This window comes from Sus scrofa, chromosome 5 (assembly GCF_000003025.6).
Source record: "Sus scrofa isolate TJ Tabasco breed Duroc chromosome 5, Sscrofa11.1, whole genome shotgun sequence".
Taxonomy (NCBI): domain Eukaryota; kingdom Metazoa; phylum Chordata; class Mammalia; order Artiodactyla; family Suidae; genus Sus; species Sus scrofa.
In genome coordinates, this window is record NC_010447.5 from 30,749,857 (window position 1) to 30,772,827 (window position 22,971).

Here is a 22,971-nt window from a genome sequence, read left to right on the forward strand (position 1 = left end):
GCCCTGAATGCTACTGAATATAAATCCCCTGACATATTTTGTATATTCATAATAATAAAGACTTGGCAAGGGTCTCTAGAAGTCACTCCTTGCCTTCTCTTGGGAGATGTTACAAGATAACTGCATCTGTTGTGAATTACTTTTCAGTTTCAAATAAAGTTAGAAAAACAGTTTTAATTAGTTTTTAAAGTGGACTTGTGTGCCTTTTTAACTCCAAGAAAGCTAAGTCACTTGGTAACACTTAAAAATCCCAAGGAAATGAACAATGCTGGACAATGAATGTGGTGAAGCTTATTTAGCATGGAGCATTCCTTCTTTCTACAGACCTAAATTTTTTTTTTTTTTTTTTTTTTTTTTTTTTTTTTTTTTTTTAGATTCTGATTTGAATTTCTTTTTAAAAAAATATATACTGATTTTTATTTTTTTTCCATTATAGCTGGTTTACAGTGTTCTGTCAATTTTCTATACAGCATGATGACCCAGTTAACACATAGGTGTAAACATTCTTTTTTCTCACATTATCACGCTCCATCATAAGTGACCAGACATAGCTCCCAGTGCTACACAGCAGGATCTCATTGCTAATCCATTCCAAAGGCAATAGTCTGCATCTATTAACCCCAAGCACCGCATCCATTCCACTCCTTCCCTCTCCCCTTCTCTCTCCCTCTTGGCAACTACAAGTCTACCCTCCACAAACTTAAAATGTTGACTGCACTCAGCATCCTAGCTTTACCGCAAGCGAGGCTGCGACACAAACGCTGATGTGGCAGGGCGCCCCCTGGTGGTGATTCCAAAGATCAAAAAAGGCTGAAATCTGGAATCAATTTGTTTGAATCCCCATCACCTGCCAGCCCTGTGACCTGGCACCCTATTTTCACCTCTCTAGGTGTCAATTTCCTCACCACTAGAATGAGGATAATCATCTCACAGCGAAACTCTGGGGGCTAAAAAGGAAAACATATGTAAAGGGCCTAACGTCCTGCTTGAAATGTGGAAAAAGAAAATTAATTTATTGATCTTTTTTTTTTTTTTAATCTTTCCCCCTCACTTCTCAGCCTCACCAAATTCTGCACCAGCAGGTTGGAGTCATAATTGTGATGTTCCCCATATCTCTCTTTGTTTGGAAGTGCCAGGCGGAGGAGGAGCAGGCCCCGGCAAAGTCAGGAAAGGTTTAAACACCCAGATCTCAGCACCTGGGCTCAAGGATGTAGCGTGGGACTCCCATGTGCTAGCCTCTGTGGCTCTGGTTCACTTTAAATACCCCGAGTAAAGGAAGCCCACCTCACGGGCTGCTTAGGACTGAGTGGTCTGACCCCAGCTTGCCTCTGGGGTGGCGGGCTGCTGTGCTGGGCAGCTGCAACCAGGGCAACAGAGGGGACACTGGGTCATACAGATTATGAGGGGCTGCCTATCGACTCTACCAATGCATCTACTCTCAAGGAATTTCTTTTTCCTGAAAAAAAAAAAAAAAGAGAGAGCGAGAGATCAATTCATTCTTTCATAAAGGATCTCCAGTTTACAAAAGAGCCATGTGGTAGGCCATAGAACACTTGATCAGGAGGTTCCTGAATCAGATCAATATTAGTTGGTTCCTCACTGTCTAACACAGCTATCTAGGACTGTCTCTCTGATCGAGACACATAGGAGAGGGGGACACCTGAAGAATACCATATCAAGTGTCTCGGCTAATATCAGAACATGCAATTCCAACTGGGGAGCCTTTTTGAGCTGATTTCTAAGGTACCTTGCAGCTCCTCAATTTTGCCATTCTCCGCCTCTATTTTGCAAACCACTGTCTCCAAGTGTCAGCATGAAGAGTGTGTGTGTACTCTTGAGCTAGGTTACCAGAAGACAGTTCTATCTGATTGGGGTCTGGAATACGTCTTGGACAGAAATACAGTTTACTGGGGGTGGGGTGGGGTGGGGCAATGCAAGTGGAAACAGACTGCCAAAGGACCACATGGGCATTCCACATCACGAGATTTTATTAAGTTACTACCCTGCTGCCTGAACTCTTTGAAGATGAAGCTTGTGTCATCCTCTCAGCAGCTAAGCCCCATACCTGTCAGGTCATCAGGGCTCAGTCAATGTTTGCTGAATTGAATCAGACAAGCCTTTTAACCTCCCTGAACCTTAGTCTCCTTCTGTCAAAAGAGACACAATATAAATCTACCTCCCGTCGACTGTGGTTGGTTAATACATTTCTGGACAACGCTCAGCCCAGGACATTTTTTACTGCCTGTAAGATGCCCCTCAAAATCAAGTTGGCGCTCTACCTGAGAGTTCCCAAGCTTGAAAAGCAATCCTTTGTGCAGATTTGGAAAAGTCAACAGATAACCAAGCAGGAGAGGGGAGCCCGTTTTTATGTGGCTGTGAGGAAGGAAACCCATCTCAGACACAGGTAATCATAGCAGTTCCTTCAAATGTTACCTTTCAGCTAATCCCCCTTTGGTGAGGCTTGAAATGATTATAGGATCAAATGGCTCTTCGGTTCCTGAAATCGTGATGCCCAGGGGCCCCCCATAGCGCTTGAGCTCCACGGTGTAAATAATTGCTCCGGAACTTTCTTGCTCATCTGCAATAAATGCCAACGAGTCATAATTGGCTTCTTCGGAAGAAGCAGAGTAAAAAGACACATCTATTCATACATAAAATAAGAAATTCAAAACATCATCATCAAAGCATTAGGTCTCAGAAAATAATTATTTTGGGAAGCAGCATTTCCTTAGTAGGATATAACATTCTCAGACAGGGATGCAGTTGTCATCAGTGTCAAGGAAGGGGTTCTCTGCCTAATGACTTACGTTTTAAATCTGTGAGGGAGCCACCCAGCTGGCACCGCAGGTCCTTTAGATGGTGTCCCTGCCTAGCACAGTGCTTGCACAGCATTTGGTAATTGTGCCATAAATATCTCTGAACTGAACACACGGCTGAGGAGGCAATATGGGTGGAGAGAGCCATGCAGCAAGCAAAGAGACAGGGCCATGCAATTCCTATTTTCAGGCTTTACAAGTAAGCTAACTTTCAATATAGAAAAGTTGATTTTACTTGTGGTTGGAGCAAATGTTCATATATACCTGGTTAAGTGGGGCTTGGGAATCTGGAATCCCTTATCTATCATTCCATTGTATCTTATTATTATTATTATTATTATTTTGGCTTTTTAGGGCCACACTGAGGCATATGGAGATTCCCAGACTGGAGGTCAAATTGGAGCTACAGCTGTTGCCGGCCTACACCACAGCCACAACACCAGATCCAAGCCGCATCTGCAACCTACACCACAGCTCACGGCAACACCAGATCCTTAACCCACTGAGTGAGGTCAGGGATCAAACCTGTGTCCTCATGGATGCTAGTCAGATTCGTTTCCACTGAGCCACGATGGGAACTTCATTCCACTGTATCTTAAAAGGTGAATCTTATTCACAAAATTGGTGAATCTTATGTACAAATACACAGATAGTAACACATAGGTTTGGGAGTTCTCTTGTGGCACCGTGGGTTAAGGATTGCACAGTATCATTGCAGTGGCTTGGGTCGTTGCTGTGGCAAGGATTCCATTCCTGGCCTGGGAACTTCCACACACCGAAGGTGCGGCAAAAACAAACAAGCTCCACCGAAAGAACTAACAAATGAATGAGAAACCCCAACAAAAAACCCAAAGGTTTGAATGATTTTCTCTCCTTTGCTCTTAAGCCCAGGAACCATGTAAGTTACATTTCAGTAGCAGACACCAGGCTACCACACTAGCATGAGCTAATTTTCACCATTTAATGTGAGTATGAAGGAAAACATATTTGAGTGTGGTCGGCCTAAAGCACTGGCCTGAAAGATGTCATGGGCAATCTTTGACGTGGTCAAGTGTTTTCACTGTGTCAAGGTTGCAAATATGAAGTTTCAGAATTCAGAGGGTTTCATTTGCTTATCACATGCTTAAAGTTCTTGAGCATGTCTTGTTTTTTCCCTGGGCCTGGGAGCTGTCAGTGTTTAAGGAGTTGTTCATTTCTGTACCTGAGGATACAGCGAAATGGTCCAGTAGATACTTGAACAAAATAGTCAGCTTTTACAGTCAGGCTGTGTCCTAGCGAAGCCTTAACACAGTTACATGTGTGCAATGAGCAGCTGTTCATTTATGATATGAGACTTTAAAATAAGGAGGACTAGAAAAGCTTGAGTTAACAATTCAATTATCTGTGTGTGCAGTGAAGAATAACACTGAAGAGAAAATGAAAGGTCTACAGGGAAATGCAGGAAGTGATGTGTCCCCACCTGCCAGCACTTCACTTCTGGCCACAAATTGGGAGTTCTCAAATGGAGGCATCGCCTCCACTTCCTCAGGGCTCTCTCTACGCCTAAAACTCTCCATACGCACAGAATAGAGACCATCTATCACACAATGCAGAGCTGAAATCAACATCTTAGAGCATCACCCTCTTCAAAATTAGACTCAAATTTGCATCGGCAGCTGAGAATCCTCCACATCAAGCCTCCGATAGCTCTGTTTGATGGTTTATGCACCTCTTCCAGGATCCTACTTTAGTTGTGCCAAGCAGCTGCTAAGAGAAGCACCAGGATACAGGGGTAGCCACAGATGGAAGCAGATGTCAAAAGTCTAACTTTTTCTACACTGTATTGTCACCCATCAGAACTGGCTTTGACATAAATGAAGAGGGTTTTACTGGATAGAGTACATGTACTTTGCAGCCTGTGCTACCAACTACATTCTGCACAAAATTCTAAGGGAGTCACTTGATTAGTAAACCTTGGCACAGTTCAATGTCGGTTACTGCTGGGTATGCTGTGGGCCATTCAGTGTGGGTGTGCACGCCAGTGGGGGTACTCTGCCCCTTTCCTGCCCTTCTCCCTGATAGGGCAAGCACGAGCACTCCCTTGACAATGGGCACCAAGCATTCTGGATTTGACCATCAGCTCTTTATGAGAGCTATGGGAAGTGACAGTTACCAAGCTGTCACCCAGCTGGAAGCCAGTGCCCAGAATCCAGGGACCTGTGGGAAGTTTCAGATGTAACTTTAGTCCAGATGAAAACAACCACTGGTCCATGGGAAGCTGTGCTGGGGTGCAATCTTACTTGCTGGGAGCAGGGGGAGAAATTGGTTCCAGTTAGCTTATTCTTCAAGCAACCCAGAGGGAGTACCTTAGGTTATTTCTGGACAGTCTGGCAACTTGCATCACTAAGATGACAAAGTAACACCAGAAATGGAGTAACAGGGTTTTAGGACAGCTTCAGGCCATCTTATGCAGGGATTTTTTTTTTTTTTTTTTGCTTTTTAGAGCCACACTAGCGGCATGTGGAGATTCCCAGTCTAGAAGTCAAATCAGAGCTGCAGCTGCTGGCCTACACCACAGCCACAGCAATGCGGGATCTGAGCCACGTCTGCAACCTACACCACAGCTCATGGCAATGCCAGATCCTTAATCCACTGAGTGAGGCCAGGGATCAAACCTGCAACCTCATGGTTCCTAGTCAGATTCGTTTCTGCTGTGCCATGACAGGAACTCCAACAGGGACAGTTTTAATTAGGCAGCTGAGACTTTACAATAACAAAAGACAATTGTTTGGTTGCTCCATGAGTTTAAATAGTGATGAGATGCAAATCAAGAAAATGATAGTATATTAATGAAGTGATGCTAAATGTAGCTGATTTCTGATTTCTTCAACAAATAAACTTTGAAAAATAAAGACCATAAAGAGTGGATTTAGAAGACATAATAACCCAAAGCAATGACTATATCCTTTTGGATCCTAATTCAAACCAATTGTTGTTTTTTTTTGTTTGTTTGTTTTTGGCTGCACCCTTGGCCCTGGGGATGTTCCTGGGCCAGGGATCGAACTCGTGTCACAGCAGTGACAATGCCAGGTCCTTAACCTGCTGAGCCACCAGGGAACTCCCAAACCAACTGTTTAAAAACCTATCTATCTACCCAGGTATATGTAAATCAGGGAGGTGGGAACATTGAGTAAATATTTGAAGATGTTAAGAATGACTGCTATGAGTTCCCTGGTGGTTCGGTGGGTTAAAGACCTGGGGTTGTCACTGCTGTGGCTCAGGTCGCTGCTGTGGTGTGGGTTTGATCCCTGGCCTGGAAACTTCTGCAAGCTGTGGGCACAGCCAAAAAGAAAAAAAAATGTTGCTAATATTTTAAACCATGATGATATTTAGTTATGTATTTTGGAAGACTCTTATAAGAGTATTGTTTATTTGTAGGAATATTCATATTTGTAAGATGGAATATGTCTAAGAATTCTTCAAAACAATTCAGTGTGTGGTGGGGTAGGGCAACTCAGGTGGGAGCAGAGCTGAAGCAAGACTGATCCTAAGTTGGCAGTTGTTGATGCTACGTGATATAGGATGGTTCATTACACTGTCTTTCTCTCTCTCTCTCTCTCTTTTTTTTTTTTTTTTTTTGCCCATTTAGGGCTGCACCCAGGGTAGAGGTTGAATCAGAGCTGTAGCTGCTGGCCTACACCACAGCCATAGCAATACCAGACCCAAGTTGCATCTACGACCTATACCACAGCTCATGGCAACGCTGGATCCTTAACTGCGAGGCCAGGGATTGAACCTGCGTCCTCATGGATGCCAGTCAGATTCACTACTGCTGAGCCATGATGGGAACTCCCTGTCTCTTTTTAAAAATATATTTTCACAGTAATATTTTTAAGAGAGAAAAATATTTTTGGCTATGCCCATGGCATGCCAAAGTTCCCAGGACAGGGACTGAACCTGCACCACTGCAGTGACCCAAGCCACAGTAATGACAATGCCTGGTTCTCAACCTGCTAGGCCACCAGGAAACTCCAAAAAGAAAAAATATTAATTCCTTTAGAAAACCCCATGGGCAGGCCTGGAGTAAAGAGACATTTAATTAGTCTGGCTTCCTTACTCAGAGATGATGGTGGAGGTAGCTGTCTGTACACAGTCTCATCCAGACCTGATGGCCCATCTGCCACCAGGAAGGGTTCCAGGAGCATCCTGCTGCCATGTACTCTGGAGGAGGCCCCATCTCCACCCAGCCCAGTTTCCACAGCAATGGTTTCCTCCTAAATTGTTTTCCTACTTGGGACCCAGCTTCTGTCCCTCTCCCCTCTATCTATTTTCACTCGTCCTGGCAACATTTAATTCCTTCTCTTTTCTTCCCAGAACTTTTTAAAAGCATACCTCTGAATATGCTCCTCTCTTCCTTGAAGCTTTTCAATAGTTCCCCAATCCCTGAAGAATAAAACACAACCCCTTGGGCAGGAACTGGACTGGAGCCCCTCTGTTTCCAGAGGTTCCCGCCAACCTTTCCCATCCCAACCTTATCTCCAAACTTCTCTCCCCACTGAACCTCCTGTGGCTCCTTTAAAAGCATTCTTTACACATCGTTTTTTTTGTTTGTTTTTTGTGCATTTTAGGGCCACACCTGCAGAATGGGGAAGTTCCCAGGCTAGGGGTCGAATCAGAGCTGCAGCTGCCGGCCTACACCACAGCCACAGCAATGTGGGATCCGAGCCGCGTCTGCGATCTACACCACAGCTCACAGGCAACGCCGGATTCCTGATGAGGATCAAACCTGCATCCTCATGGATACTAGTTGGATTCCTTTCCACTGCGCCACATGGGAACTCCGTCTTCACACATTTTTAACCTTGCGCTTGTTATAAGCATCTTTCTTCGCCTGGATAATTTCTCCTCTCGTGTTAGAACTTGGCTCAGATGTCTTATCTTTCAGAAAGCCTTCCTGGATCTTTAGCTAAAGCCTTTCCTATGAGATCCTACAGCTCCCAGGGTATCCTTCCTGCATTACTCTTAAAAAACTGTTGCCTCCTCTTCTCCTGTTGAGGAGAAAAATTAAATTTAAACTCTCCCTAATGAGAGAAATTAAATATGAAGAAATACGATTCGGTTGAGTAGGGCTGAGCTTTGGAGAGTCACAAACTGCTGCAATATAATATCTAAGATTCTTTTCTCCCCAAGAACCAATTTCTGCACCCACTGGGAATGCCTCCTCTAGTATATGCTTTGTACTCTATGCTTAAATTGTGTCTCCTTCTTTAGAATAGGATCACCTTGAAAACTGAGATTTTTATCTTCACCTCCCCAGAGCCTCGCTGCAAGGAGACGACAGTAAATGCCTAAACAAACGAGCGAAAGGACGAATGAATGTTAGCCTGACGTCACTGGTTCCGAGCTGTGTGAGTCACCCAACCTGCTACTACAGAGTCTAGTTGAGGTGGATGCAAACCCACTCAGGCTCATCCAAAGAGAGAATAACGCCTAGGCTGATGCGGTGGCAACCGTCAACCTAGAATATCCTCCCTCCACAGCTCCGAGAGGGTCTGCGTCAGCATCAGGCTGCGCATCCAATTCCATCTGCCTTCCTGGGCGTCAGCCCAGCTGGCAGCTGTGAGACTCTGCAGCTCCCCAGGAAGGTGGTAACTGCTGTTTACACTCAGACCATTTTGGAGGTGGAAGCGCTCCAAGACTCTCTCTCCTAGAGGCTGCACCAGCTCAGAAAGGAGCCACGGGAGTGCTGAACCGGAACAGAAAGTTTTCTGAGAGGGAAAGAGGCAGGATCACCAGTCTGTTTCGAAGTGAGCCTACACAGATGTTAATGATATTATAAACGGCTTCTAGATGGCCACAGAAGGTTTACCACTATTAATGAAAGACAAGACAGGGGGCCAGCCACCGTGTTTGTGCTGCTCGGCTCTAGTTAAGGAAATGAATGGCACCACGGCACAGATGCAGAATGGCAGCATTACTTATCTGCAATGTTATTTTCGGGCGTCTTGAGTGTTTAGCAAAATGAACGCTTTCTGGCTTGAATCCATAACGGCAGCTGCTTCTGTGGCCCGATCGGAGGCTCGGATTGGGGAGAGGGCCTCGGGAATGCATAAAATGGACAGGTCAATCAAAGTTCACTTCAACTCACAGTGACGGAATTCATGTCACAGAGTATGGCTCCATTTTTTGGAAGAGGACAGGCCTGAGAAAATACACCATTTACAACAATACCCTCTATGGCTTCCTTCCTCTTGCGTGGTCTTTTGACCCAGGCCGATTCAAAATAATGTTCCAAGGAGTTGTTAAGGGTTTAAGAGTAAAATTTGCAGCTCTTTATGTAAGTGATCATTTGTAAGGTTCCAAGTTAGGCTGCCTTGTGCCAGTGCTTGTCCAAGTGTAGTCTGGGGACTGGTAATGTCAGCAGTATCTGAGAACTTGTTAGAAATGCCCAACCTGGAGTTCCCGTCGTGGCGCAGTGGTTAACGAATCCGACTAGGAACCATGAGGTTGCGGGTTCGATCCCTGGCCTTGCTCAGTGGGTTAAGGATCCGGCATTGCCGTGAGCTGTGGTGTAGGTTGCATACGCGGCTCGGATCCCGCGTTGCTGTGGCTCTGGCATAGGCTGGTGGCTACAGCTCTGATTCGACCCCTAGCCTGGGAACCTCCATATGCCGTGGGAGCGGCCCAAGAAATAGCACAAAGACAAAACAAAAACAAAAACAAAAACAAACAAAAACCAAACAAAAAAAACCAAACAAAAAAAGAAATGCCCAACCTTAGCCCCATCGCAGACCCACTGGGATCTGAAACTCTGGGGAAGGGGCCCAGTCATCAGGGTTTTAACAAGCCCTCTGGTTGACTGTGATACTGATTTGCATTTGAAAGTCATTACCACTTTGAGATAAAGCAGGAAAAAAAAAAGTCATTTTAAAAAATCTCTCATAGTTTCTTCTTGCATCCAGCCTCTTGCTAAAACAACCCCTACCTCTGCTTCTAGCACAGCCAGGATCATTCTCAGTTGCTTTTTTTTTTTTTTTTTTGTCTTTTTGCTATTTCTTGGGCTGCTCCTGCGGCATATGGCGGTTCCCAGGCTACGGGTCCAGTTGGGGTTGTAGCCACCAGCCTATGCCAGAGCCACAGCAACGTGGGATCCGAGCTGCGTCTGGAACCTACACCACAGCTCACGGCAACGCTGGATCCTAACCCACTGAGCAAGGCCAGGGATCGAACCAGCAACCTCATGGCTCCTAGTCGGATTCGTTAACCACTGCGCCAAGACAGGAACTCTCATTTTCAGTTGCTTGTGATGGGGCATTTCTGCTACTTCAATCTAGATTTGGGGCAGGGGTAGGGGGGAAGCTGCGGCAAATTACTTAGCTGACTTAACACTAGTGAACTGAAAAAAAAACATGAAAGCCCAAATTTCTGAAGGGCAGATTTAATTGGTACTAAAGCTATATTTGCCTAAGATTCTATTTGGAAATGTGAACAGGTAATTTGCTTCGGGTGGGACGAACTGCAGCCAGGAAATGTTTTTCTAACTCAGATTAGAGCCCGGAAAAGGAAAATACTGAATTTATAGTCTCTACAAACATGCCAGTTATTAGTAGTGAGGTGCTCTAAATCAAGAGAGAAATCAGTAGTAGCCATATATTTGATTGGCACAGAGGCAGTAATTCAAAGCAGATATTTAGAAATTATTTGGAACCAATATGGACTCCCCCTATTTATTTCCACAATTCGCCCCAATTCTCTACTGTTTTGCTTCAGGGCTTCTTCTCAGATCTCCAAACTCTCCCCTTTTCATCTACACTGGATCCAGATGCAGTAAAGGTGAAACAACAGATTTTATTTCAAGGGGGTTAAGTGCATCTCTGTGGACCTGGGAATTAGGTAACAGCCACTGTCCTAGGCTAGGACCCAGGCAAGCACCTTTGGCTCTACTCAGTCGTGTTTCTGTGGTAATGAAAGATGACAAATGCCGAATTCCCGTTGTGGCTCATTGGGTTAAGAACCCAACATAGCATCCAGGAGGATGCAGGTTCAGTCCCTGGCCTCGCTCAGTGGGTTAAGGATCCAGCATTGCCACAAGCTTTAGCGTAGGTCCTAGATGCTGCTCAAATCCCATGTTGCATGGCTATGGCGTAGGCCAGCAGCTACAGCTCCAATTTGACCTCTAGCCCAGGAACTTCCATATGCTGCAGGTGCAGCCATAAAAAGAAAAAAAGAAAGAGATGACAAAGGAAAAATCTCCTAAAGGCATGATGGCCACTGAATATGGAGGGTGGGGTGGGAATCCCTACACCCCCAATGTTCCAAAAGATTTGGTCACAGTATAATAAAGCTAAGATTAATTCCTAAAACATGTTAATAATGGCCATTGATAGTTAGTGTTCATTGGGGCTCACTTGGTGCCATACATTATTAAGTGCTTCAATATACTGCCTCCTCTGATTGTCAAGATGACCATGTGGAGGAGGCATTCAGTCGACATCATGGATGAGGACACCAAGGCTCAGAGAGGTTAGTTTTCCCAAGTTTCCCAGCTTGTCCATTGTGGAGTCAGTCCAGAGGCCTTAGCCATTTCATTCAGAAACAGAGTGAATGCAGACTCTTCAGTACTTCAGTAAGTGACTGCAACCAGTGACCAACTACTGTCGGCTCACGTCTCTGCTTTATGTCTTTTCACGGCTCCCCATTGGCTTCTGGAGTATGATTCAAATTTCTTTACATGGTTTAGAAGGACCATAATGATCTGGTGCTATCTACTCAGCCACTACCAAGTCCTTACACATTCTTTTTGCTGCATCTGTATTTGCTATAAGGATGTGCCACACTCTCTGACCTCCCCTTTGGCTCATACTCTTCCTCTGACTAATTCTAACACCACCGGTCAAATACTCTCAAGAGCAAGATTGTTAGAAGCATTTTCTTGAGCTCCCCTGCTCAGATGGATGCTTCACATTCTCTTAACATTTTGGACAAACACCTAGAACATTCATCATATTGTTAATTATTTTCTGTTTCTCCCATAAGGCAGTGACTGATTTAAGGCCAGAGAATGTGTCCTTCCTTTTAAATCTATGAACTGGCAGTCCCTAGCACCTTACAGACTTTAAATTACATGCTGACGACATGATTGAATGAAAAACAAAGACTTCAACAGCATTTGAGAATAGTTCTACCATTTCCTTGGGTAAAGTACAAGGCAGAGCAATAAATTAGTGCAGCTGGAAGACATGTTTACATTTTGAAGTAGCATCTGTTAAACTCACTTGCAGTGCCACGAGCTTAGGAAACCAAGCTGCATCAAGTATGGTTATAAACTCTCTACAACTGATGAGAGAACCAAGGATAGAGAGGAGCAGGCACTTACGGAAAGACGTGGAAGACTCCTAATGTAGAGAAAAAGCCCAAGATGAGCAATATTTTAAGGAGTAGAGAATATATACTGAATATACCATTCTAACACTGAGACAAAGGATGGCAAGAGTTCACATCACCAGATTTGATTTCAGATTAAGCACAGTATCAAACTTCCAGAAATCAGTGACTGTTGTTATGATTAATGCTTATTTCCCACTCATTTATATCTTGACCAAGGATCAGAACTGATATGGGGAAAAGGCATTTCAGGATGTAATAATGATAAAAATAATTCCCAGTTACTGAATACTGACTGTACCAGTACATCTCTCTCTCAACAAGCTGCAATGGCTCCCTGAGGTGGGTGTTATTATGTGCACATAACTGAGAATGGAACTGAATCTCAGGCAGGTTAGGTAACTTGCCCAGACTCATGCAGCTCACATATGGCAGAGCTGGACCTTAAACACAGGTCTGATTCAAAAGTGTGTCCTCTTTATGACTCCACAGACTGTCTTGAACTAATCTTACATCCAGGTTTTACATTTTGAATAATCCTCCCCCCCATGCTTTGCTCTGAATAAAAAAGAATTCAGTTACTCAAATTATCCTGATATTATCATGGAGAAGAGGATATAGAGACACATTTTTTTTTACTTTATTTAATTTTAATTTTTATTTTAAGGCCACGTGCACAGCATGTGGAGGTTCCCAGGCTAGGGGTCGAATCGGAGCTGTAGCTACCAGCCTACACCACAGCCACAGCAATGCTGGATCCTTAACCCACTGAGCGAGGCCAGGGATGGAACCTGCATCCTCATGGATACTACTTGGGTTCATTTCCACTGAGCCACAACGGGAGATTCAGAAACACTCAAATTCTTCCAAATCAATGATCAATTTTCAAATAACGGTCTGTTATAAGAATTGATGGAAGTGAGTATATATTTCATTATAACAACTTGAGAAAATATGGTTTGGTAAATATGTCTCTTGAGCCTATATTTGCAGTCTTATTTTGGGTTGGTGCATGGTTCTCAATGGAAGGATTCAGGATTTTAAAAGTTGGACCTCTTAAAAATAAAAAAAAAATACCTAATACGATATGATATCACTTCTCTCTGGAATCTAATATATGGCACAAATGAACCTTTCGACAGAAAAGAAACTCATGGACTTGGAGAACAGACTTGCAGTTGCCAAAGGTGGGGAGTGGGAGGGACTGGGAGTCTGGGATTAATAGATGCAAACTATTGCGTTTGGAGTGAATAAGCAATGAGATCCTGCTGTATAGCACAGGGAACTATATCTTGTCACTTGTGATGGAACATGATGGAGGATAATGTGAGAAAAAGAATGTATATATACATGTGTGTGTGTGTGTGTGTGTGTGACCGGGTCACTTTGCTGTACAGTAGAAATTGACAGAACACTGTAAACCAACTATAATGGAAAAAATAAAAATCAATTAAAAAAACCCCTAACAAACAGGATCATTGCCATAGCATTAGGCACAGTGACTGTAGGGGGAGGGATTATTGAAAGGGGGAAAAAAATAAGTCAAAGGAAAGAAGCAATTAAAAGTAAGATCTGTCTCTTCGAGGGCTCCGTTGTTTCTGAACCTCCTCCCAGTGTGTCTGCACAGCCTGGCTTTGGAACTGGGAACACTGCCAACCATAAGTGCCATACATATTCATCTAGGGCTTGGCTTTTTCACTCTGCAAGGAAGATGGCTGAGATCTGCTTAGCTTGGGCAAATCATGCAAAATGCGTTTTCTCCATAGGGCTTTGCCTCTTCCCTAAGACAGAACCCAGCCTGATGCTAGAGGTTTTATCCCCCTTTTAAAATAAATCTCCCAAAGAAAGTGCCGATGAAGCATGCTTGTCAGGAGAGAAATGCAAATGTTGGTGCAGAAAATCAGGTGCTTGGGAAATAACTAGTAGAAATCTATGCATATTTTTAAATGTTTGTTACAAAATATATTTGGATATAATCCTCCTTACCAGCTTACTGATGGATGTAACCACCAACTTGTTTGACTCTGAAGAGAAACCATAAAAACCTGGCCCGACATGACCACAGACTCTGGATCTAGAGGATCAGACTGCAGGAGCTTCCAAGGCATTGACAATAGCTCATTATTAGATGGGATGAAATTATAGTCAGCAGAAGCTCTCTTAAACAGTCTCCCCGTAACCAATTTACTGGATTAATTGCCTTTTTCCTCTCTGTCTTTGGAGGGCTGAACCTGTAACATGTGGAGGTTCCCAGGCTAGGGATCGAATCAGAGCTGTAGCTGCCGGCCTACGCCACAGCCATAGCAACTTGGGATCTGAGTTGTGTCTGTGACCTACACCACAGCTCACAGCAATGATGGATCCTTAACCCACTTAGTGAGGCCAGGGATTGAACCCGTGTCCTCGTGGAAATTAGTCAGGTTCGTTACCACTGAGCCATGACAGGAACTCCTTTACTGGATTAATTGTGACTCTCCATCCTCTTTGTAAAATACACTGACCAGTGCCACCAGAGTAACAGATTTTACTCTTTGGCACCTCTGTGCACCTCTACTTATAACTCAATCGGTTCCTACTACCGATTGAGTTATAAGCTTAAAAATTGAGAGTCAGTTATGTTTATTCCCAAGCCTGTTTATGCCAGTTTTACTTGTTATTGTAACTATGTAACTGAATGAATCTTATATAACCTATGAAATATGAGTACACCGGATCTATGAAAACAAAATCAAATGCTTCAGAAAGATTCAATAAGTGGGATTATTAGGCAAAAGTCAACTGCTAATTACATAAAGGAAAAACTTGAAAACACTGGGGAAATAAAAATCTAGATGGAGTAAGTATTCAGACTGTTTCAAATGCTTTAAATTCTCACTGCATTAAACAAAATAACACAAAATCCCAACCTGGAAACTGTAAACTGTTTATTATGCTTAGGCAAATAAGCAAAACAACTTGTAACTACAATCAGCATCAAGTGCTGGCTTCCCCCAAAAGACTAGCACATTTTTAATTAAATGTTTATGTTATAGATATATGCCACTTTCTATAAATTCTCCACTGAGCTGACTCTTTCAATTCATGAACTTTTTTCAATTAGCTTGGGTTCTTATAATCAGGTAGAAGGGCTGCTTTGGGGCTGCTCAGACCGTTGGGTCATAGGAGCATCACCATGCAGTCTGCTAGAAATGAGAGTCTCAGACCCCATCTGGGGTTGGTGCCCAGAAACTGTGTTTTAACAAGCTCTTCGGGTGACTCTGAGACCTTCTAATGTTTGAGAAGCACTGCTCTCCTGCATTCAAACATTACTGGAAGCAGGAAAAGTAGATAGAGCCCTTTTAGAAAGCAACATGGTACAAGACTCCTCAGGAATCATAAACTTTTCTCCCCCCCCCCCACCTTTTTTTTCCTTTTTAAGGCTGCATCTGTGGCATGTGGAAGTTCCCAGGCTAGGGGTTGAATTGGAGCTGCAGCTGCCAGCCTAACCCATGGCCATGGCAACAGCAGATCCGAGCTGTGTCTGTGACCTACACTATAGCTTGTAGCAACGCTGGTTCCTTAACCCACTAAGCAAGGCCAGGGATTGAACCTACATCCTCACAGACACTATGTCAGGTTCTTAACCCCCTGAGCTACAATGGGAACTCCAAAGCTTTCCCTTTTCATTTGGACTCAGCCATCCTACTTTTAGGAATATTTCCTAAGGATATAATTCCAAAGAAGAAAAGTTGAATAAAGATATCCATGCATAAAAATATCCATGATTGTGCCACCTATAGTAATGAAACAACTGGAACCAATTCAAGTAAGAAGACAAAAATGGTAAATAAATTATAGCAGTAAATTAAAATGATACAAAGGATTTGTACACCGGATCTATGAAAACAAAATCAAATGCTTCAGAAAGATTCAATAAGTGGGATTATTAGGCAAAAGTCAACTGCTAATTACATAAAGGAAAAACTTGAAAACACTGGGGAAATAAATAACGTCTATAAAGCTAAGTTAAAAATATAACATGCGCTAGGGGTTATAATTATGTAATATAATATCAACTAAAAAAATGACTAGTTCTCTTTTCCTAGGGTGCTACTGGGTGATGATTTAGTTTTCATCTTTAAAAATTAGCTTAATACAGTTGTAATGTTTATATAATGAAAATATCCTAATTATATCACTTAAAAGCACCATTATTTAAAACCCCTACTACCCTCTCGACGCACAATTTAAAGACCCTCTTAACTATGTAAAACACGGCTGCCATGTCACTAGCCAGCTGTTGTATGTAAAACACCAAGATCTAATATCTTCGGTGACAGATGGGCAGTGAGAGAAATCAGTCTGAACTAGCGAGGTTATCGATACCTGAATTATCTTCATCTTTGCGGATTTTGAGCTTCACCAGGTCTTCACACTGCTGGAGGATCTGAACTGCATCTTCCATGGAGCAATTGTCCAGCCGTATGTTATCTATGGCGAGTAATTTATCCCCAAGTTCCAGGGTTCCAGTTCTGTTGGTAAACATACATCAGCACATGATTAATGAGGAGCATTTAACCAGGCTGATCTAAGAGGCATCTAGCATAAAGTAGCATTATGGTCCTCTTTAGAGGAAATGAGAGTCTTCAGCTTTTTTTGTTGTATTGACAAATCCCTTGTTTGCCAGTCTTATTTTGGATGGCTGCCGGGACCTTAAATTGCAGAGTATTAAAAACATTTTTCTTATGCGTTCTTCAATTAAACCAGGACAACCATATGCGCTTTACTCAGGAATTCTAAGATCCCTAGAAAGGGGGGTAGTGGGCCCCGGTTTACAGAGCCTGAGTGTCCTTATGCCTCTCCACATGTTGTATCACTTCTGATCCTTGGCAGTCCAGATACTAGGAGAGGGTAGAGGGAGGGAGGGGGTCAAGATGCCAGGGACTTAGCAGAGGTCTGAGTCTTCATGTCTCTGTCATTTCAACCTGCCCCGGGAAACTCACTGTGGCTACAGGAAGGGGAAAAGGTGAATCTGATGCTGCTAGCTATCTGGAGAGTGGTTGCTTACTTCTAACATTGGCTGTGGGCCGCTGCAAGTCTTGAAAGTTTTTAAGGTCCACCATGAAATGAAAAAAAAAAATGGCAATGTATATTATGCTTGCATGTATCTCTCTATGTATAGGCACACCTATTTGTAAGGAAGGTTATGTGGTGGGAGAGCCATCCTTTAAGTGTTCTGTCGGTGTCAGAGATTGCGAACTGCTTCCCAGCATCCATTCTCCCCTTCTTTCTTCTGGGTCACCCCCTAAAGTTGCACACTCCAGACTCTCTCGGCACCACCACCACCTCCCCTCTATGGCTGGACAATTGCAGTGACTGGAGCAAGCTGGAGAGGGCGGTAGAGCTGCTCTTCCAGTCGAGTTTCCTGCCTGCCTCCCAACTGCCACACAACAGACAAACTCTGTCTTGTTGGATCTGCCCTATTTCTGAGTCTCCTTGTCACTGTATCTGAGCCAATAGTTAAATAGCTAAACTCATACAATATCCTTCCTACTGTTTTTTGAGTGTTAACATGTTGATTTAATGAAAAGACTATGAGAATAGATTGAATTTTTTAAGTCCTTAATTGGAAAATAAAAAGAAAGTTATTCCTACATCAATATTCCCAATCACTTAATTTTTTTTTTCCTTTTAGGGCCACACCTGCAGCATATGGAAGCTCCCAGGCTAGGGGTCAAATCGGAGATACAGCTGCCAGCCTACATCACAGCCACAGCAACATGGGATTCGAGCCAAGTCTGCGACCTACACCACAGCTCAAGGCAATGCTGGATCCTTAACCCACTGAGAGAGGCCAGGGATTGAACTTGTGTCCTCATGGACTGGCTGGTTTCTGTTGCACCACAGTGGGAACTCCTAAAATATTTTTGATCTGTGAAATTAAAAGTTTGAGACTCCCTGATGTTCATCGTCCATGGACCAAACAGGAGACATAGACATTGTTTTAAGGCGCAAGGATCTGGCTGGATTAGGGAAGACATTCTGGCATCTAGCAAAACTCTCCCCAAAGCTATTATCTCCATGTGGGGTGACTCTCATAACTGGGACCACTTTCAATTTAGCTGGAAAAATGAAGGATGGACGATGATCTGTGAAGGAGAGGCTATGCTGGATTCATGAAAGACCCTAAGAACATCTTCAGCTACCTGCACTGGGTGCAGAAATAAACTGACATAAGGGGAGCGCTCTACATAGCTATTGACATTAGAGATATCGAATATCATTGATTAATAGTGGCTGCCTGGAAATACTGAGAATATCATGATCCATTAACAAGGTTGCCTTGGGTATGAAAGGGGTCATTTCTGTCATAATTAAGAAATGCCCTTTGTACCAGAACCACCTTTCTTACCTGTGTGCCACACTGCCTTTCTTGATATCTGATATGACAAGCGGGTCTCCTGGTTTTCTACTGGATGGTGCTGCAATAGCCAAGATAAAACAGTCACATCTTTAGATCATGATTCACCCAGGACAGTACAGGGCTCAATAAAATGAGCACCTGTTGATGCAAGTATGGTTTGTGCACAAAGCAAAGATAATCAGCCAATGAATTTAAAAATGTGCACAATGCCCCTTCTTCTTCTTTTTTTTTTTTTTTCCTTTTTGGCTGCATCTACACAGGCAGAAGTTCCCAGGCCAGGGATCAAACCCGCACCAAAACAATGACTCAAGCCACCATGCTGGAATCCTTAACCCACTGCGTCACCAGAGAATTTCCATTACCACTTTTTCTTCTTTCTTTCATTTTATTTTTTGGCTGCCCCTTGGCATATGGAGTTCCCAGGCCGTGGGATGAAACCTGAGTCTTGGAGCTGCAGAAATGTCACAGATTCCACTGTGCCACAGCGGGAACTCCCCATTATTCCTTCTTGATAATAAAACTATGTTTGTGTTAAAGTGATTATAATCTTGAAAACTGAGACAAGGTTATTTTAAATTTGCAACTGGAGAAAATGATTGCAAAGCTGGCCATCAGGTTTAAATCTATTTCAATCTGTGATTCTCAAGAGTGGAAAGTGAACGCTAAGTATTAAAAGCAATCAGGGGCTCCCCTTAGTGGTACTTATATGTGGTCCCCTCTCCCACCCCTTCTTTCACTTCTTACCACTGAGAAGACATCACTCTTCAGTATACTGGGGCCCTCAAGTGTACTGGGTAGGAGAGTGGATGAAAATCACTGACAGAAAATTCTTTTCTTTTTTCCTCAGAAGGAAATCTTTTGCTCGATAGATTATACATCTTAAATTTTGCTCAAAAATTTAGACCTAGAATGTTCTGCAATGTTCAGGAATGTGACTGAGGCTATTTATTTATACCTTTATATATATGCATCTTCTAAACATATACATGTAACTTCATTGAGTGTATAGATAAAATTATTCTCCTGCATAGCAGTCAGTTTTGGGCTTTATAACTTTTCTTTGGAATATTCCCATTTAATGATAATGAAGTAATTGTAATGAAAAGCAATAGTAATGCGTCTACTTAGGCATAATCCTGAAAATGAACCATAGTCCATATAAGTTTAAAAATATCATCTTGACCTAGAAAATTTCCATTTAATTTAGGAGTTCGATAATTAAAATGAACCATGCCAACATTTGTAAACAACAATTTGCCTCCAAGAGGAGATGTTTTGCCAACCTGAAGCCTGGAGTGATTTCCTTTTAAAGATCATTAAAAGGCCCCTAAAGTAAGATTTTATTACCAACAGTCTGATCACCCCATAATAATCACAGAACCATAACATAGCCCATAATCCCATCTGAATCCCAGGAAAATGTTTATGCACAAGAACAGATGGTTTCATATCTCAACACATCATTGAAAGAAAAAGCAAACACATATACCAATACCTTACTCACTGTCTGAGTTAGTCCACAGGAAACGTTAATGGGACTTCATTTGATCATTACTCTTAGTTTCTAACAAAGAATGCAAAACATTCTTTCACAACACCTAATTCAATTCATAATTTAAACCTCCACTCGATGACGATATAATTCCACTTGAGAAATCTAAGTCCAGCATTTTTACTCATGTTACATTTCAGAACAGCAAATTGTTCTGGGCTTAGGGCACAGAAACAAAACCTTTGTAATGACCTGCAAATACGACTTTTCCAGCATCAGCCAATGAATTTACACAATATTTCCTCAAGATTTAGTAACCATCACAGAGCACTCAATGTCTCCCCCCCCCTTTTAAACCATGTTCTACTAAAAAGGGCTGAAACAAAAAACAGTATAGGCAACAAGATACATCAAACCCATCTCTTTCATCCTTGTAACAGAGGAAAATATCACTGTGACCTCTGGACAAACCCACACAACTTTGCAGGGAGGTCTGAAACTTCTTAGTGTCTACAGATACATACGGTGGCCATGTCACATTTATGATATTCTTCTCTTTCTCTATTAACCAAGTCCGTCCTGGAGGTGTGAAAGGTTCACCAGGGCAGATGCCCACTGGAGTGATGAAGTGATGCCCACTGGAGGGATGAAGTTGAACCCAGAAGTGGATCCAACTCTGTATGAGCTCCCGACACTGTCACTACTGCGCCTACCAGGGCACGTTAAATATGGCCATGCTTTTGGGGCTTTGAGGGCTCAGTCATGGCTTGCACACCCTAGCACCATGTTTTTATTCTCCGCTATCTCAGGAAGTCACAAACCAAGCAGGTTTTGCTTGACTTGTAGTGCTTTAAAAAATTAAATTAGTTGCCAACATTTAAAAATTAGCAGGTTTCATGCACATGTATAGCTTCTTAAAAAAAAAAAAATCAGAGAGGAGTTTCTGTTGCGGCTCAGGGGGTGAAGAACCTGATTAGTATCCCTGAGGATGAGGGTTCAATCCCTGGCCTTGCTTCGTGGGTTAAGGATCCAGCGTCAAGTTGCAGTGGAGGTGCAGGATGCAGCTCGGATCCAGCATTGCTGTGGCTGTGGCATAGGTTGGCAGCTGTGGCTCCAAACTGAACCCGAGCCTGGGAACCTCCATGTGCCGTGGGTGCAGCTCTAAAAAGATAAAAAAAAATTCAGAAAGGCAATATGGCATAGTAATTAGGAGGCAAGACTTGGCAGCCAGAATGCTGGAGTTCAAAATCCTGCCTCTTCCATGCATAAGCCCTACAAGCTTGAGGACATAATGTTTAGGGACCTTAGTTTCCTGGTCTGTAGGATAGTGATGAAGAATAATAGTGTTTATCTCATAGAGGTTTTGTTGTAAGGACTGAGTTTTCATATGTAAAGTGACTGGACCAGTGCACACAGAATACACTACATAAGGGTATCCAACATCATTGGCCTCCGTTTCCCCCTTTCTCTTTTTGCCTTTGGTCTCCCATTTGCCACTGTCCTTACTCAGTCACAGACCTGCCTCGCCCCTGAGGGCTCTGTGACCCTTTGAATGAGAATCAGGGCTTTCTTTGCATTTGATTGGGCTTCTCCACAGAATCATCCATTGAACGCATATATATTGAACAGCAACTGTGGGCTGGGCACGTCTGATGGGGCACTGGCCCTGAAACGCTGGTGAAGTTGGTTAAAAAGGAGAGGCAGGCTAGTTAAATCTCATGAATTCATTAAACATGAAATAGTTTTCTCTCTGCTGTGAAGTGATTCCAGCTGTTTACATTATATGGGAAGGAGGGCTACTAAATGGATCAAGACAGTGGTTTAAAAGAGGAGGGCAAAGAGAAAAAAACCAACCACAACCTCTTGGAATCTCAATATAAAATGGGCAAACCTCCAGAACTGAAAGTCTGACAAAAGGGAAAGAACAAGGATGCAAAATATCCTGTTATGCTGATGAAATTTAAAATACTGCCTTTCTGGGAGTTCCTGTTGTGGCTCAGCTGGTTAAGAACCTGCCCAGTATCCATGAGGATATGGGTTTGATCCCTGGCCCCACTCAGTGAGTTGAGGATCCAGCGTTGCCCTGAGCTGTGGTATAGGTTGCAGACGAGGCTTGGATCCTGAGCTGCAGTGGCTGTGGTGTAGGCCGGGAGATGCAGCTTCGATTCAACCCCTACTTTCACATGCCACAGGTGTGGCCCTCCAAAGCAAAAAATTAATAAAAATAAAATCAAATCCTGCCTTTCCCCCCACTCATGTTTCATAAAATAATTTTAATTCAAACTCTCCTCTTGTATCTCTCATGTTAGGTTTGTTTATTTTTTCGTCCATCCACTCATTCATTCATTTATGGCTGGCCAACTCCACAGCCACAGCAACACTGGATCTGAGCCTCTTCTGTGACCTATGCCAAAGCATGTGGCAACGCCAGATCCTTAACCCACTGAGCGAGGCCAGCGATCGAACCGGCATCCTCATAGACACTATGGTGGTTTCTTAACCTGCTGAGCCACAATGGGAACTCCAGGGTTTTTTTTGTTGTTGTTTTTCGTTTCTTGTTTTTAATGCAACATCCCTTTTCTTTGAGGATACTAATTACACAGTTAAGTTTCCTGCTCCTTACTTTCCTTACTATTTCCCCCAAAGTTTTCCTCCTTTATCATGTGCTCTCTTTTTTGGACTGAAGTCTTTCCTCAAATGAGCAGTGCTTGTTGGCTGTTTTCATGGATGATCCACAGAGGAGCAAATCTGATTCCACTGGAGGGACTCTCCAGCGTCGCTATTTGGAGTAACTGAGTTTTCAAGATAAGAATTCTTCAGTCTCCCCTTTGGGGTTATAGACATTGAAGCAGGTGTTCTGGTATTTAGGATAGAGGGCAGACTTTGAGAGATGCTTC

General features: G+C 43.1%; 1 protein-coding gene across 18 annotated transcripts in view; it reads right to left on the minus strand.

Annotated features, from left to right (window-relative positions):
- The window catches only part of GRIP1 (glutamate receptor interacting protein 1), a 478,395-nt gene that overhangs the window by 52,839 nt on the left and 402,585 nt on the right, over positions 1 to 22,971 (minus strand). For all 18 annotated transcript variants that reach the window (XM_021092908.1, XM_021092918.1, XM_021092914.1 and 15 more), the window contains 3 exons: positions 18,571 to 18,640; positions 16,545 to 16,690; positions 2,434 to 2,578 (listed from right to left, as the gene is read on the minus strand). In XM_021092908.1, coding sequence (XP_020948567.1) covers positions 2,434 to 2,578; positions 16,545 to 16,690; positions 18,571 to 18,640 — 361 coding nt within the window. The remainder of the gene's footprint in view (positions 1 to 2,433; positions 2,579 to 16,544; positions 16,691 to 18,570; positions 18,641 to 22,971) is intronic.